Source organism: Heloderma suspectum, chromosome Z, assembly GCF_057233095.1.
Source record: "Heloderma suspectum isolate Gila_16-S chromosome Z, 16-S_ref, whole genome shotgun sequence".
Taxonomy (NCBI): Eukaryota; Metazoa; Chordata; class Lepidosauria; order Squamata; family Helodermatidae; genus Heloderma; species Heloderma suspectum.
This window is the reverse complement of record NC_139476.1, coordinates 748257-764292: the sequence shown is the minus strand read 5'-3', so window position 1 is coordinate 764292 and position 16036 is coordinate 748257. Positions and strand designations below refer to the sequence as shown.

At 53.4% G+C, this 16036-nt stretch overlaps 1 protein-coding gene across 3 annotated transcripts; it reads right to left on the bottom strand.

The window, feature by feature from the left end:
* Nucleotides 1-1428: 1428 nt before the first annotated feature.
* On the bottom strand, nucleotides 1429-15366 carry LOC146333443 (zinc transporter ZIP3-like). Of its 3 annotated transcripts, none has more exons than XM_084826284.1 (4): nucleotides 15163-15366; nucleotides 14811-14993; nucleotides 12030-14640; nucleotides 1429-8119 (listed from the first exon to the last, which is right to left on the bottom strand). In XM_084826284.1, exons 3-4 carry the CDS (start codon nucleotides 12234-12236, stop codon nucleotides 7373-7375), a joined length of 954 nt encoding a protein of 317 aa, XP_084682410.1. In that variant the 5' UTR covers nucleotides 12237-14640; nucleotides 14811-14993; nucleotides 15163-15366; the 3' UTR covers nucleotides 1429-7372. The 3 variants fall into 3 exon arrangements, with proteins under 3 accessions (XP_084682410.1, XP_084682411.1, XP_084682409.1); XM_084826285.1 differs by having other exon boundaries at nucleotides 15157-15243; XM_084826283.1 differs by having other exon boundaries at nucleotides 12030-12316; nucleotides 15163-15241.
* Between the last annotated feature and the right edge of the window lie 670 nt (nucleotides 15367-16036).

The following is a 16036-nucleotide window of genomic DNA, read 5'->3' as shown; positions in this document are numbered from 1 at the left end:
TTGCGGACACTGTGTTTGGCCCGTTTTGCCAAGCCACCCTCGATGGGAGAAAGGGTGGACTACAACACCCAGCATGTGTTGGACTACAACTCCCAGTGTGCCCCAGCCAGCCACCAGAATTGGGGCAGCACCAGGTTGGGGAAGGGTGATGTAGGACATCTATTTCCCACTTTCCTTCCGCCACAGAGCTTGTGGGGGTGTCAGGGGCGCCTGGGCGGGTTTCCCATCCAGGCACTGGTCGGAACAGTGGCTGCACTGTGGGCATCCAGAGTTCAGCCCTGAGTGGAATGCAAAATCGCACACCCGCACACAGAATTTGCTCCCTGTTCGGGGTCTATGAGGCCTGTCACACAATCATGAGGACGAGCAACTTCTGTGTTTTAAGAGGCTGCATGCACACCTTTACATTCAGGCAGAGCTTACGGTGAGGCGGCCGCAACCATCTGATGCCTGCCCTGGGGCGACACGGCCTTCCCTTACAGTCCCACAAGTGGAAAGGCAGGAATAAGTCAGGCACCCCGCCCCACAAGCACTGGCTGGAAGGAGAGCTCCAGGGGATGGGCTCAAGAGGAGGATGCAAAAAGGATTTGTTTTGTTATTGGGAAAAGCAAGAGGAGAGGCAGGGCCAGCCCAAACCCCTCCTCGACTCTCTGAGAAGGCAAGTGGAGCTGGGCCAGCCCCAGATGGGTCCATCTAGTCCGGGGTGAGGTCCACTTGCAGCCCCAGCCTCATTTCAAAAGCCCCCCGGCAAGTAAGCAGTACAGACCTTTGGCAAGAGTGACCTCTCCTTCGCTTGGCAACCTGCTTGATGGGGAGGGAGGGAGAAAGGGAGGGAGGGAGAAAGAAAGAAGCAACAGAAAGAGGGAAGGGGAGGGAAGGAGGGAAGAAAGAGAGAGGGAGAAAAGACTGGAAGGAAGGAAGGAAGGAAGGAAGGAAGGAAGGAAGGAAGGAAGGAAGGAAGGAAGGAAGGGGGGGAGCACTCTAACAGATAACTCCAGGGGGAAGTTGGCCCTGGACAGCCCACCAGGGGCCTCCAAGAAGCCCCCCAGCCAGGCATGGAGGCAATAGACCCCTCCCACTGTTGCCTCTCCCCCAGCAATGGGCATCCGGCGGCAGACTGGCCAGGCCCTGGGAGCAGGACTAGCAGCCATGTAAGGAACCCTCCTCTGTGAATGTGTCTGAAGCCATCAGCCAGCCAGCCCCCCCGCCCCCCCCCGCCCCCCAGACATGCTGGGGCTGCAACTCCCAGCGTGCCCCCAACATCATGGCCATTGGGTGGGGCATGCTGGGAGCTCCAGTCCAAAACATCTGGAGGGTGCTTTGGCAGGCAAGATGCAACCCTGAATCAAGGAAGACACCTCGATGGAGCCTCAGGGAAGAAGAAACTCCGACTTCTGCATCGCTGGCTCCGCGCCCCCCCCCCCGCAGCACTCCCATTTCTGCCCTGGGTCCCGAGACCACTGCAGAGGTGCAGGGCCGCCCCTCCGGCCGCACTGCCTTCCCCACCCGGCAGAGAGCCAAAGCTGGCCCCCACACTGGCGTGCCCCAGGGAGCGGGGGTGCCGCCCCTCGCGGGAGGCTTCCTTCGTGGGTGACTCACGCAGCCGATTCATCTCTGGGCCTGCTATTAATAGAGCTGCCGGCAGCCACGGGGAGCCCAGCGCCCACGCAGCGCAGCCCCGCTGACAGCCTGCCAAGGACACTGAGCGCCGGCCTGATCTGCCTACAGGCCCCCCAGCGCCCCTGTTTGATCGCGACTCATCAGAGGCAGCAGGAGCACCCGGCAAGGCAGCCAGAGCGCCAGGCCTTGCGGGGGTCTGCCTTGGAACAGTGCCGCACGCCCCACCGGGCAACAGGGCTTCCTGGGGGCGCCCAGGTGCTCACACCAGCGCAAAGGCAGCCGGGCCGAGGCCGAGGCAGAAGCCCCCTCTCCAAACCAGATCCGGACCAAGCTCGGGACAAGAGAAGCCAGGCCACGCACGGCTAGAACGAGGGCCCGTCCTCCTCGGCACACAAATCATTCCCTCCAAAAGAGGCTTGCGGGACATAAGAGCACGAGAAGAGCGGTGCTGGATCAGACCCAGGGTCCATCTAGTCCAGCATCCTGTTCACACAGGGGCCAATTAGCCGTCGACAGGAAGCCCACAAGCAGGACCCGAGTGCAACAGCACCCTCCCACCCACGTTCCCCAGCAACTGGAGTACATAAGCATACTGGATGTGGCATACAGACATCAGGAGTAGAAGCCATTGATCAGACCTTCAAGACCAGCCTTAAAGGCCAACAGGTTTCTTGCCCGGCAAAAGCCCACTAGAAGCTGCCCCTCGTCAGTGTGGAACTCCTTGGCGCTGTGCCTAGCATACAAAGCCCTAAACAACGTGGGACTCGGATAGCTAAAAGAGCACCTCCGCCTTGACCAGTCTGTCTGGTCAGAGTTCATCGAATGAGGCACGCCTGGAAGATCCCTGTGGACCTGAGGTCCGTTCGGAGCCTTCAGTGCGTTGGCTCCTACTCTGTGACAGTCCCTCCCCTTGATGTCAGCCAGGCACCAACGTTGCTTTGTTTCCGGAGGCTGCTGAAGATGTCTGTATTGAAACCAGACTTCCTTGATGGACGAGCTGTGATTTTTTTAGCATAATCTGATTTTAAATATTTTAATTCCCGTGTGTCGATTTGTTTTTCTTTCTTTTCTTGTTTACCACTCAGGTTATATCTTTTAACATATAAAGCGGGGTATAAAATCTGTGAACAATCAAACAGAGAGCAGCCGTCCCCAACCGGGCTCCCTCCAGATGTGGTGGACTACAACTCCCATCATCTCCAGCTAGTATGACCACAGTCCATTGTAGTCCACCACTTCTGGAAGAGGCCAGGTTGGGGAAGGCTGATTCGTAAGAACAAGGAACCACCAGAAAATCCTTTCTGCCCTCCTGAGGATATTGCCCTGTAGGAAATACTTCTGTAAACCCACCTCTGCAGTTGCTGGGAAATAATACGGGGTGGGAGCATTTCAAGTGCTTTTCAGACATTCCCTGTCGACCCTCCTCACATCAGCCTTGCAAGGTGACTCAGCATTATCCTTAGGCCTGTTTTGCTTGCAAGAAGCCCAGCGAGACCTCTGGAGCACCTTGCAAAGGACAGAACGCTAAGGGGCCCCACAGATGCCCGCACAGGCACCTGATGCTATAGAAGGAAGCAGTGCCCCCAGGTCCTGTTCTGCTTGCGGGCTCTTTGCCTCTGCAGGTGGGGCAGTGCCGGCCCTCCCTTTCCTCACTCTCCCACCCGCACAGCTGCAGCCACCCCCCTGAAGGCAGTTTCCACCTCATTAGGAAGTTTGTTCTCGTCTCCATGACACAAGTGGTCCTGAAACAGGGAGGGATTCAGCTCGCCCACATTAAAATCTTTCCTCCCCATGACGAACAGAGCTATGCACATGGAGCAAATTATTTTTTAAAGGACTTTTATTTAAATACTGGCTAAAAGGCTGCCTATATGTGGTGTTGACTGGAATGCCCTCTGAACTAAACGCTGAAAAAACAATGAACACCCTTCCCGCAGCAGGAACATAATAAATAACCCACACACAATTCTGTGCTAGATTGAAGTACATGGGGAAAAGCATGGATTTAATTTAAAGAAACAACAACGGAAGCACTCTGGCTCCAGAACGGCCCACAAGCTGTGCACAGACCACTTCCCAGCGGTGAAGCCTGAAGGTCTTCTGACACTCCCTTTTCCCCACACGGCAGCCAGCAAACCAGCAGCCAAGTCCCACCGAATCCTGCTGCTTGTGTCTACAGATAACAAAGATGCCGAGAGCCCCCTGGCCAGCCGTGTCCATCCACCAGAGAGTTTTGTGGGCAGCACGGATGCGCAATTTCTCCCCCATAGTCCCCCATCTGGAACGAGAGGGACAGACCTTGGAGGTGGGTCCATAAAAGGCAGCTGAAACGAAGTCTTCACGGAGACCCAAATACTCCGTTAAGGGAAGGCAGCCAAAAAGGCCAAGGAAAAATCCCCAGAGGGGCCGTCAAGTGGGACGCCAGAGACCCCAGCCACAGCTTCTGTAGGAAAGAGGAGTCACACCTGGATTTCTGCACTTGGTCACTGGCACTCATCCCTTGCTCCAGCACACCCTTCACTGCACAGGAACAGAGAAATGGAACAAGGAGAGCAGGTGTCCCACAAGCAGGTGCCCGGAGAAAGGGTTTATTCATGCAATTAATGCCTGGGGCAGCTTCATGGGGTTCCTGAAACACCTCCTCTCTCTTTGGAGGGTCACCTCCACTTTGTGTCCCTGCTATTTCCGCAGCCAGCCAGCCAGCCATGCAGATGGTGCTCTTGGCTCTGTGGAGCTGGTGCAGAACGAGGCAGCTGGGGTTTGGGAGCAGGACACAGGAGCCTTGAGGCTGGTCAGCCTCCTATGACAGGAAGGGTCACTGGCACTCAGGAGGAATCACAGAGCAACTGGCATGTCCCCTTGGGAGAGCAGCCGACAGGCCCCCAGAGAGGCAACCGGCCTCGATCTGCAGGCAGCGCCTGCCCTTTGGGGGGAAGCTGACCATCCCCTTCTTTTGCACAGAGGCTGCGAGGGCAGCTTGGACCAGCCTGGTGTCCCGGGCACATGCCACAGCCACACAGGATGGAGGACAGCACTGCAACTTGCAGACAGGAGATCCAGCAGGAGAAGACCAGAAGGGGCTGTGACTTCATAGAGAGAAAGAAATGGGGAGGGCTGGAGAAAACTAACCAGGCCTGGGGGGGGGGGGAGCCCGGGGAGGGGCAAGAGAAGGATTCCCCCCTCCCACAAGTCCAGCATGGGGAACTGGTGGTTATGTGTGTTGAGAGTCGCAGATGGATGTGGGGGCTGCCAAAGGGACTTTTCGGGGTCTCAGGTGCAAATGGTGGGCCTCCCCCCCCCCACCCTCAATGCCTCTTTCCTCCAACACCAGCGTTCCTCCAGGCAAAGCAGCCTGGCTGAAGTTGGGGCTGTTGACCCCCACGCAAATAGGACCCTGCTCTTGGGAAGGGGACCAACCCATCGCCTAAAAGGGACGGAAGCTTCCCAGTCACAGCGAGCTCTTCACTGGGCGAGAGGGACACGCTGGTGGTGCCTTGACACAGGCTCCCCTGAGAATCTGCCTTCTGGCGAGATCAGCAGCCGAAGTAGCCTTGGGCGTCCACAGGGCCATGAAGGCAAGGGAAGGAGCTGCCCGTCAGGCCCCAAAACAGTGAAGCAGGGGAAGAGGGCAGGGATGCTTACAGCTTTCCAGGCCCACCAAGTCTCCTCCATTCCTCCTTTGTCTACATCAGCCTTCTCCAACCTGCAGAGCTGGCTGGGGGATTAGAGGCATTGCAGTCCCACACATCCAGTGGGGCACAGGTTGGAGACAGCTGATGTAGGCCCTTTTCCCACCCAGCCAGAGGAACTTTTCTGGCCTCTGAGCAGGTGAGAAGGCGGCTCAAGCACCTTTTCCCAAAATCCACGCTGCAAATGTCCCCCACGTTAGCATGGGAGGCGGCGGTGGATTCTCCCTCACTGTGCCAGGTGTCCCTTTCATCCACCCAAGAGCTCTGTGGGATCCAAAAGGCTGCCTGGCCAAACTGAGCCATCAGATCAACACTAGACAAGTGTGTCTCTCTGATCCGGACACACGCCCTCATCTGGCATGCTGACAAAAAGAAACAAACATGGACAGCAAATTGCTGCTGCCCAGCAAAAAACAGCCAATGCCAAGAACTTGGGAGTTGGTACCATCAGCCTGCCTGCATCACAATCTCCCCTCTTTCCTCCTCTTGGGCCACATACATACAAACACACATGCCACCCCAATCTCTGCAAAGGAAACAGCAGATCTCCCCAAATATTCAAAGTACCAGGAACCGAAAGCCATCCTGGCACACAGATGGAAGCCATTTCGCAGCGCGTCCTCCCGTACGGTCTGCTGCAGGGTCCTGGACGACAGAGAGGCGATGCTTCAGAAAGCAGTTATTCCCACCTGCCCTAACTGGGTTCCCTCCAGATGAGTTGAACTACAGCATCCATCAGCCTCAGCCAACACAGAGGGGTGATGGGAGTTGCCGTCCACCAAATCTGGAGGCCACCCCATTGGGGAAGGCCTTGTTACGGTTTCGCAGCTTACAAAGGGTTTCCACTGAATGCCGTCTGCTCTCCAGCAGCTGTGCCAGATGAAAGAGGGGAGCATGTCCCAGATGCTCCTGGAAGTCATGCGGCTACATCGGCCTAGAGATACATGCAGCTTTTTCTTACTCGCTCCCACTCACAAACACAGGAGCCAGGATGTTCAACATGTTGGGCAAGTCTGATTAATAAAGCCAAATGAGGTCCTAAGGCCGTTTCAAAGGTGGCTGCCCCATGTTCACGCTAGCAAAGTGAACTTCAACCATCTTGGAAGGAAACGGTGAATTCTGGCTTCTCCGCTTGCAGCCTCCGTGGCAAAACATCCAATTCTTCTCTGGACAAGACAATCGACACGCTTTCAAAGTTGGAATCTCTCCTTGGCCTCAGCAAGGTGTGCGTGTGTGTGCACGCGCGCGCGTGTGTGTGCGCCACCCTTTGCAGGCAGGTGAATCCCCTTAGGGAGCTGCTCAAGGATTGGCCCCTATCTAAAAAAATTGAAAACATCTTCACATATTAACAGTTTTAGGTGACACAAGCTAAATATTAGCAGCTGGAAAATGGCAAATGTCTAACACCTGCAAGGGACGGAGTTGCGGAGAGCAGGTTTGCAGGGCCCAGCCCTTCCAAGGATGGGGAAATGAAGTCCCTGCTACAGATCCCTCTCTTTTTTTAATGGGCAGTCAAGACGGACTTTCCTTTTTTGCTTCGTTAAACTGTAGTGATGGCTGCAAACAGCTGAAATTCATCATCTGTCTGTGAACAAAAGCGCTGCCAGGGGAAAAAGGGAAGAAGCAGAACTCCCACCCGTCGACCGGGTCATGTACAAGAACAAAACGGTGCTCCTGTCTCCCAAGGCGACTGACCCCTTGGGCGGCCTGGGACGTGGCAGAGAGCTGGTGTCATGCCCAAAATCAACCAGCCCCAACAGCAGCTGTTGAATATATAGGTATACTTCAGGTGTCTCCCACAACCTGGAACGTTAGGCGGAAAGGAAGAGACGCCGTAGTCTGCTCAGCTGCCCGTTTCTCCCCAAGGGTGTGAAGAGCCGGGCACGTCAGCACCACATCCGGTCATGGCAGGCAAGGTGGGGCCATGACGCCCCTCCTTGGGGGCAACAAACTCTCCCCCGCCAGCCGCTCCACCTCCGCTCTGCTCCGTGCCATCTGGACGGGGCTCCCGCTCTCGCGCTCTCTCTCGCTGGGGCGGCAACAGGGGGCAGCGGCACGTCCCTTCACCACTTGAAAAAGATGAGCCCGGCCAGGGCCGCGTAGCCCAGGACGAGGAAGAGCACCTTGAGAAGCCGGTCGCCCTTCTCCTCCAGCTCCTTGCCCAGGATCTCAAAGAAGGTGACGAAGAGGAAGGTGCCGCCTGCGACGCCTTGCAGGAGCACCGAGGCCACACTGCTGGCCACGTTCTGGGCGCTCTCGATGCCCACGCCCACCACAATGCCCAGCGGGATCATCAGGCTGACGGCGACGGCCAGCTTGGCTGCCTCCTTCGGCGTCAGCCCGGCCTTGGCCATGCTGATGCCCAGGGCCACGGCCACCAGGGTCTCGTGGATGGCCACACCCAGGAAGAGGCTCATGACCTTGGCGCCCTCCTCCTGCAGGCCCAGGGCCAGGCCCTCGAAGATGGAGTGGGCCGACAGGGCGAAGGCCAGGCTGAAGAGTCGCAGCGGGCTGGAGCGGGACAGCTCCTGGACGCTGAGGCCGTGCCTGTGGGGGGCGTGGCTGTGCTCACCGTAAGGGGGGTGGCCACGCCCCCAGGAAGGCTCGATGAAGGGGCTCTCGTGCTCCGAGTCGCTGCCGACGTCCGAGCCAGCGTTGAAGGTCTCCAGGTCGATGAAGGGTGGCTTCTCCTTCCGGAAGGTCAGCACCAGCTGCTCCATGAACACCGTCACGAAGAAGCCCAGCAGCATCAGTGTCTCCGCCAAGGGGTAGTCCGTGGTCACGTTCCCCTGCTTCAGAACATCTCTGAGCTGCGAAGGAGAAGACAGCAGAAAGAGGGGGCTGAAGGAGGGAACGATGCCAAATCGAGACACTGCGACACAGCCCGTTTGTGGCCCCGCCCAAGTTCCTGGCCCTCATGATTGACTGACATGATCCGTTGGGTCTGCTGAAGGCTCCAAAGTGGGGCTGGGCAACCAATGGCTATCCAGATGTTCCCGGGCACAACTCCAATCACTCCTCACCATGGCTAAGGCTGAGCTGTAGGCCCAAACTGGAGCACGTTTGCCCACCCCAGCTCCAGGGCCTCTGTTTGTGGGGTTCTGCATCCTGAACAGTTCCTTCTCCCAGTTCTATTGGCCTTCCCACCCCACCTCCTGGCTCCTACACCACACCGCCCACTGCAACAGACAGGCCTCCGCAGAGAACCTGAAAACCAGAAAGAGGGCTGCCTATGGTGTGCTGTCTCAATGCCGCAATCGATTCTCAGTGCACAACACCCACCAAAATCACAGATGGCACCCTGGAGTTACCCAGCCCCGTAAAGCCATTCAACAAATCTACGGTGTACCCAGACTGAGAACCGCGGGCACAGTTCTGTCCCAGAGAAGGCGCCCAAGCAGCAAATGGTGCAATCCTGCGCATGTTTAGACCCACAAAAGCCCTGGCTGGGGCATGCTATGAGCTGTAGGGCTTTTGTCGGTCTAAATATGCACAGGATTGTGCCTTAAAAAGAGCAGTATCTTCCTCCAGCACTCGGGACTGCTGTGGAGAAAACAATCCCAGAGTTCCATGCCCAAAGAAGGCACAAAAGCAGCAACTGCCTTGCCCTGTCCTTTATCCTGAGCATTTTATTTTATACTTAGTTAGTTAAATAATTAATTACATTTCTAATCCGCCCAAGAACTAATGTGGATAACTTCCTCCTCCAGACGGTAGAGGAAGGAACTAGAGGATCGGCTATCCTTGACTTGATCCTAACCAACAGAGATAACTTAGTGGATAAAGTAGTAGTTACAGGAACTCTGGGGGAAAGCGACCATGGTGCACTTGAGTTCTTGGTTCTAAGGGAAGCAAAAGCCGAGTGTAGTCAAACGCGTACCCTGGATTTTAGGAAAGCTGATTTTAATAAACTCAGAACAATGATCAGTAAGGTCCCATGGCAAGCGACGCTAACGAGAAAAGGAGTCCAAGATGGGTGGGAGCTTTTAAAAAAGGAAATTCTCAAGGCACAATCACAAACCATTCCAACAAGAAGAAAAGGTGGAAGACAACAGAAGAAGCCAATGTGGCTTCACAACAAGCTTAGGGATGACCTGAAAACAAAAAAGGACACATATAGGAAGTGGAAAGAAGGTCAAGTAACAAAGGAAGAGTACAGGCAGGTAGCACAGAATTGCCGGGGTGGCGTCAGGAAGGCTAAAGCTGAGAATGAGCTGAGGTTAGCGAGGGATGTTAAAAACAACAAAAAGGCTTTCTTCAGCTACGTGCATAGTAAAAGGCAGAGGAAAGAAATGGCTGTTCAGCTATTAAATAAGGATGGAAAAATGATAACAGATGACAAAGAAAAGGCAGAGGTGCTCAATTCCTACTTTGGCTCAGTCTTCTCCCAAAAGAGGGTCTATGACCCCCCCTGGCAAAGGCGAAGTACAGGCTGAAGGGGCAGGATTGCAGCTTGAGATCGATAGGGACACCAAATTACTTTGAATGAGTTCAAATCTCCAGGGCCAGATGAACTGCATCCTAGAGTCATAAAGGAACTGGAAGAAGAACTCTCAGAACCGCTGTCTATTCTCTTTGAGAAATCATGGAGGACGGGGGAAGTGCCAGATGACTGGAGGAGGGCTAACGTTGACCCTATCTTCAAAAAGGGTAAAAAGGAGGAACCTGAGAACTACAGACCAGTCAGTCTGACATCAATCCCTGGGAAAATTCTGGACCAGATGATAAAGCAATCCATCTGGAAGCACCTTGACAACAATGCCGTGATTACTCGAAGCCAACATGGATTTGTCAAAAACAAGTCCTGCCAGACAAATCCGATCTCATTTTTAGATCAAGTAACCTCCCTTATGGACCGGGGGAATGCTGTAGACATCATATACCTCGACTTCAGCAAAGCTTTCGACAAAGTGCCCCGTGATCTCCTGATGAGCAAACTAGATCAAAGTGGGTGAGATGAAACAACGATCCGGTGGATCCACAGTTGGCTACAGAATCGGACTCAAAGAGTGCTTATCAATGGGACCTTCTCAAACTGGGGAGAGGTAACAAGTGGGGTACCGCAGGGCTCAGTCCTGGGCCCAGTGCTCTTCAACATTGTTATTAATGACTTGGAGGAGGAGGTGCAGGGAATGCTGATCAAATTTGCAGATGACACAAAATTAGGCGGGACAGCTAATACTTTGGAAGACAGAAACAAAATTCAAAGTGTTCTGGATAGACTGGAGTGCTGGGCAGAAAACAACAGAATGACATTTAATAGGGATAATTGCCAAGTTCTGCACCTAGGACAAAGAAACCAAATGCACAGTTACAAGATGGGGGATACGTGGCTCAACAACACTACAAGCGAGAAAGATCTTGGAATTGTTGTCGTTCACAAGCTGAATATGAGCCAACAATGTGATGTGGCTGAAAAAAGGCAAATGCTCTTTTGGGCTGCATTCATAGAAGCATAGCTTCCAAATCCCGGGAAGTGCTAGTTCCCCTCTACTCAGCACTGGTTAGGCCTCATCTGGAGTACTGTGTCCAGTTCTGGGCACCGCACTTTAAGAAGGATGCAGACAAACTGGAGAGGGTTCAGAGGAGGGCAACAAAGATGATCAGGGGACTGGAAACAAAGCCCTATGAGGAGAGACTGAAAGAACTGGGCATGTTTAGCCTTGAGAAGAGAAGACTGAGGGGAGATATGATAGCACTCTTCAAGTACTTGAAAGGTTGTCACAGAGAGGAAGGCCAGGATCTCTTCTCGATCATCCCAGAGTGCAGGACACGGAATAATGGGCTCAAGTTACAGGAAGCCAGATTCCAGCTGATCATCAGGAAAAACTTCCTGACTGTTAGAGCAATACGACAATGGAACCAATTCCCTAGGGAGGTGGTGGGCTCTCCCCCACTGGAGGTGTTCAAGACGAGGCTGGACAGCCATCTGCCAGGGATGCTCTGACTTGGATTCCTGCATTGAGCAGGGGGTTGGACTCAATGGCCTTGTAGGCCCCTTCCAACCCTACTATTCTATGATTCTATGGGTTGATTACAAATACTTAAAAAACTAAAACTCCATAGAACAGTTAAAAATATAAAATACAAACAGTTAAAAGAATAAATACAATATAATGCAAAACAATGAACAGCACAGGAATCCATAAATAATACAGCCTTAACAACCTAGAACTAGGTCTCTAAAATGCCTGGGAAAAAAGACAGGTCTGTGCCTGGTGCCAGAAAGACAACAGTGTCAGTGCCAGGCTCCTCTTTGGGGAGCCTATTCCAGAAGTGGGGAGCCACTTCTAGCTACTGGGAACATATTGCCCCTGAAAACGGAGGCTCAATTCCCCTATATATACCCAGTCGATCCCTGAGGCCACATTGGTCACCCCATGACCAACAGAGTGTTGCCAAGGAACAGCACGTAAGTGGGACCTTCTCGGCAGTGGCGCCCACACCTGGAACACCCTTCCACATGTCATTTGAGAGGCAAGCAGTGTGTTGAGCTTCTAATGCCTCTGGAAGACACATCTGTCTTCACTTTGCTGGACTGGACGGAAGATGTCCAAAGCAGCTGCCTGTCCCCCCTCCGGCAGCCAGTATTCCAAGACAGATTGCCTCTGAGCGGGAAACAAACAGAGGTGGATGTCCGACTGCGTGCATACGCAGCAAAGTCATGCTGCCTAAGGAGGGCAGCAACAGTTGGCGCCCCGCCGGATCTGTCCTGCCTACCTTCTCTCGCACGGCGGGAAGCAAGGCGTTAAAGCAGGTGGCCAAGAAGACGCCTCCGCCGAAGGAGTTGCAGAGGGCGATGCCTCTCCTAGACCGGTGGGCTTTCTCGTAGTCCGCCTCCAGGACCTTGACTGGCAGGAGGGAGCCAGCCAGCATCAGCACGCAGAGGCCCAGCATACACAGCATCTTGGCCACCAGCACCTTCATGGTGGCTCTGCGGCAGGAGGCCGGGACTCAGCTCAGGGTGCAAGCCGGCCGTCTCCAAAGGGTGTGGTGCATCTCAATGGCTAGGTAGATACATCAGATTATATTTGCAGAGAGAGAGAGAAAGGGAGAAATATTTGTATAAGGCCAGGACCCCATGAGGCAAGAGACAGCTCTGCAGGGCTCAAAGGAAAGAGAAATCCTCTCGGGAGCCAATCAAGAGGGGGCGAGCCGGTCCTGTCTGACCACAAATCGGTCCATCAAGACAACAGTGGGAGGAACATCTAAAGAGCGGCAACTACTTTCTGGAGCAAGCAGGCACGCAGCTCCTGGTCCCTATGGCAGCCTTTCCAACCTGGTGCCACCCGCAAGGGCCGTGGCTCTGTGTCGGAGCCCCTACTGGGCACGCAGAAGGCCCCAGTTCCGTCCCCAGCAGCATCTCCAGGGAGGGCTAGTGAAGAATCCTGCCTGAAACCCTGGAGAGCCGCTGCTGCCAGTCGGTGTTGACAACACTGGGCTGGATGGACCCTGCACAAGGCAGTTCCTGCTGTTCCCAGAATCCAACACAGTCCAACACATCTGGAGGGCTGCCATCCAGGGACTTATCCTCAGGTAAGGGAGTGCTCAGAAGGCAGCCTCTCCGAACCTGGTTGCTCTCCAGGTGTCTTGGACTACAATACCCAGCATCCCCCAGGCAGCCAGTTTGGGGAAGGCTGCAGTGTCAAAGGCCTGGGCTGATATAGTAATGCAATGCTATGATTAATATTCCTAACGCTATTTTTATTATTGTTCCAATTGTTTCGTCTTCTTACCTTTGCAAGTATCTCTGGGCGCCTTTTTGGCTGAAGGGCTGGATACAGATGCCAAACCACTTAGAGATCTTATTATATTAAGCAGTATGTAAGTAGGGCTATATAACGAGTCAGTTATCACTGAACTCGTGAACTCAGACCGTTTGATTTGTAAAAGTCTCAAGAGGCCAGGAGGGAGATGATATGTAGCCTCTGTGGACTTTACTTCTGCATTTGATCTAATAGATAGAAACTGTTTATGGGAAAATTGTCATATACAAACATTGATAACCGGCTGCTGTTTTTGGTGCAGAAAATTCACTCCCATACAGATCTGAAAGTTCATACTGGTTTGTCAGGAGCGCTCTCTGGAAAAGTCAACACCAGAAGAGGTGTCAGACAGCCCTGTCAATCTCAGGACTGCTAAAGCAACCCTATCTTTCGGGTGGTGCATTGGTGGTTCTCTGGTGGGCCCAACCTTGGAAATATATCTGGCTACAGTGCTTCCCCAACTTCTGTATGGTGTGAAGATATGGGGTCATGGTCATGCCCCAGCAGTTGAGACCATTCAAAATAAAATTTTGAGAGAGCTGCTGGCACTTCCTCAGGGGGTCCCTTCTTCCCTGCTAAGATCAGAAGCTGGAATTACATCTATCAAAGCAAGAATAGACAAAGCTGTCATCCTTTATGGCAAAAGACTACTAAGCTCTACTGATGGAAATGTGGCAAAACAAAGCTTTCTTGAGCAAATTGATAAGGGTGGTTGGGCCCAGCATTGGCTAGTACTGTCTCAGGCCTATTTTGAGGATCCCCACAATTCTCTATCTTAGATAAGTGGAGCATGGGAGACAGAATCTCCGAAGCAGATTGCCATTCTGGCTAGCCACCGCCAGGCCTTTTCACCATGGTTTAGTTTTTTCAAAAGAGGACAATATTTACAGCAGTATTTCCAGGATTTAACTTTTGTGGCTCTCAGAAAGGCTCTTACAGCCCTTTGTTTTCAAACCATGCCAACTGCTTACTTGGATGGAAGTAGAATGGGATCCCTCTGGCTCAGCAGACCTGCATTTGTGGTTCTGGGGAAGTTGAGGATATAGTACATTATCTTCTGCTTTGCCCCTTGTATGAGGAACCTAGGACCCACCTTTTGGGGGACCTCCTGAAAAGCTGAGCTGGCAGATCTCCTGTGGAAATTATCTGCGATCTATTAGCAGACGATAACAAATGTATTACAATGAGGGTCACATCTTTTGCAGTAACAGCTCAAAAAAATCTGCCATAACTTTTTAATGACATCTGCTGTGAATTGCCAAGGAGATCATTTATTATAACATAAAGCTGTATGAGCCTGGCCAGTTTGTTTGGTAGATTTTCGCTATGCAGACTGTTTTTTACTCTTAGCGTCGGTTTTTAACGAACGTGTTTTAACGTTTGTATGGTTATTCTGTTGTACTGTGGCCCGATCTTCGCATTTTTAAAACTCTCTTATTTTCCGTTTCCATTTTTTTGGATAGCCCCCTGGATTCCGCTTTTAAGTATTCATTATTTGATGCTTTCACTTTGGGCTTATGTTACCTATAACTGTATTGTAGCTTCTATTTGTAAAGGCCTTTGTGCTGTGGACAAATAATAAACAAACAAACGGTAAGTAAGATGCATAAACAAATAACAATTAAAACAACAACAACAACACGCACGCTCCTGCACCAGAGCTTCTGCGCTCTGGTGGCAACGCTGCCACTGCTGTCATCATTTTCGTCCCAAGGGTCTCGTCTTCGTTTCTTACCTTCGCAGGCACCCCGGGGCCCTGCTGGCAAACCGGCCGGATGCCAGGCTACACCGCCGCGAGCAACGACAACCACTCGAAGCACATGGATAATAGGCCACTCGCGGCACTTCTGCACCGCCTCACAGCCAAAGCTCGCTGGCTTCCGCGGCCCACGAAAGCCGAAAACCATTACAGTGCATGCTGCAAAGAATAATAATCAGGATTAATAATTAGCAGCAATATCAATTAATGATTAAAATAATAATTAGCGCGCTGCTGCCCTGCCCAGACCGCCTCCGCCCAGCCTCCGCCCGGCTTCCTGGGTGGGGAATCCGAGTCCGACCCGAAGTGACTCCGAACCCACCCCCACCTCTCCTCCTCGCTGCTCCTTCCTCCTTCCCGGGATCTTCTTCTTCCTCCTCCTCCTCCCGCCTGCCTTGGCAACCGCCCCGCCCCTAGCAGTCTCGCCGCCTATTGGGAGCCGGTGACGCCATGGCAGCAGTCATTGGCTAGCACGCCCGCCCGTCTTCCGGCAACGCCTTCTCTGTCCCCGCCCCTACAGCGACCCGCCCTCCCGCCCGGCGGTTTCGCTTCCATGCGGTGCGCCTCGGAATGGCGTCCGACTCCCGCCGAGAGTTGCTGCGCGCCTAGAATGTCAACCGGTCTGGAACAAGAGCCAGAGGAAGGAAGGTTCCGGGACCCCTTTGGAGGACAGAGAAGCCGTGTTGCGGGAGGGACGAATCTACTGATTACGTTAATGACTTACATTTATACGCCACAAGGAGCTCAAAGCAGGGTACATGGCTCTCCCTCGTGATTCCCCCCATCCCACTGTATCCACACAACCACCCTGTGAGGTAGGCTAGAATGAAAAAGGGGTCTGTCATTGGCCCAAAGCCCCCATCATGCCTGAGAAGGGATTTGAACCCGGGTCTCTCCAGCCCTGCAATTCAGCCTTCCCCAGCCAGGTGCTCTCCAGATGTGTTAGACTGCAATTCCTAGCCAGCTGGCCAGGAACAATGGGAATTGTAGTACAACAGCAGGTTGGGGAAGGCTGCGCCAGATGTTTATGAGCATTTATAAATGGCTTAGGGGCCACAGTGGCTTAGTGGTTAAGACACTGAACTGCAGACTGGAAGGTCGGCAGGTCAGCAGTTTGAGACCCGAGTGCCGCGTGACGGAGTGTGCTGCCGTCTTCAGTCCCAGCTCCTGCCAACCTAGCAGGTTGAACGCAAGAAATTGCA

Excerpts from the sequence above, each read along its gene's own strand:
- LOC146333443 (XM_084826284.1), bottom strand. The coding sequence starts at position 12,236 with ATGAAGGTGCTGGTGGCCAAGATGCTGTGTATGCTGGGCCTCTGCGTG. Across the intron at positions 8,120-12,029 it reads TTCCCGCCGTGCGAGAGAAG|CTCAGAGATGTTCTGAAGCA; the intron begins GTAGGCAGGACA and ends TCTCCTTCGCAG.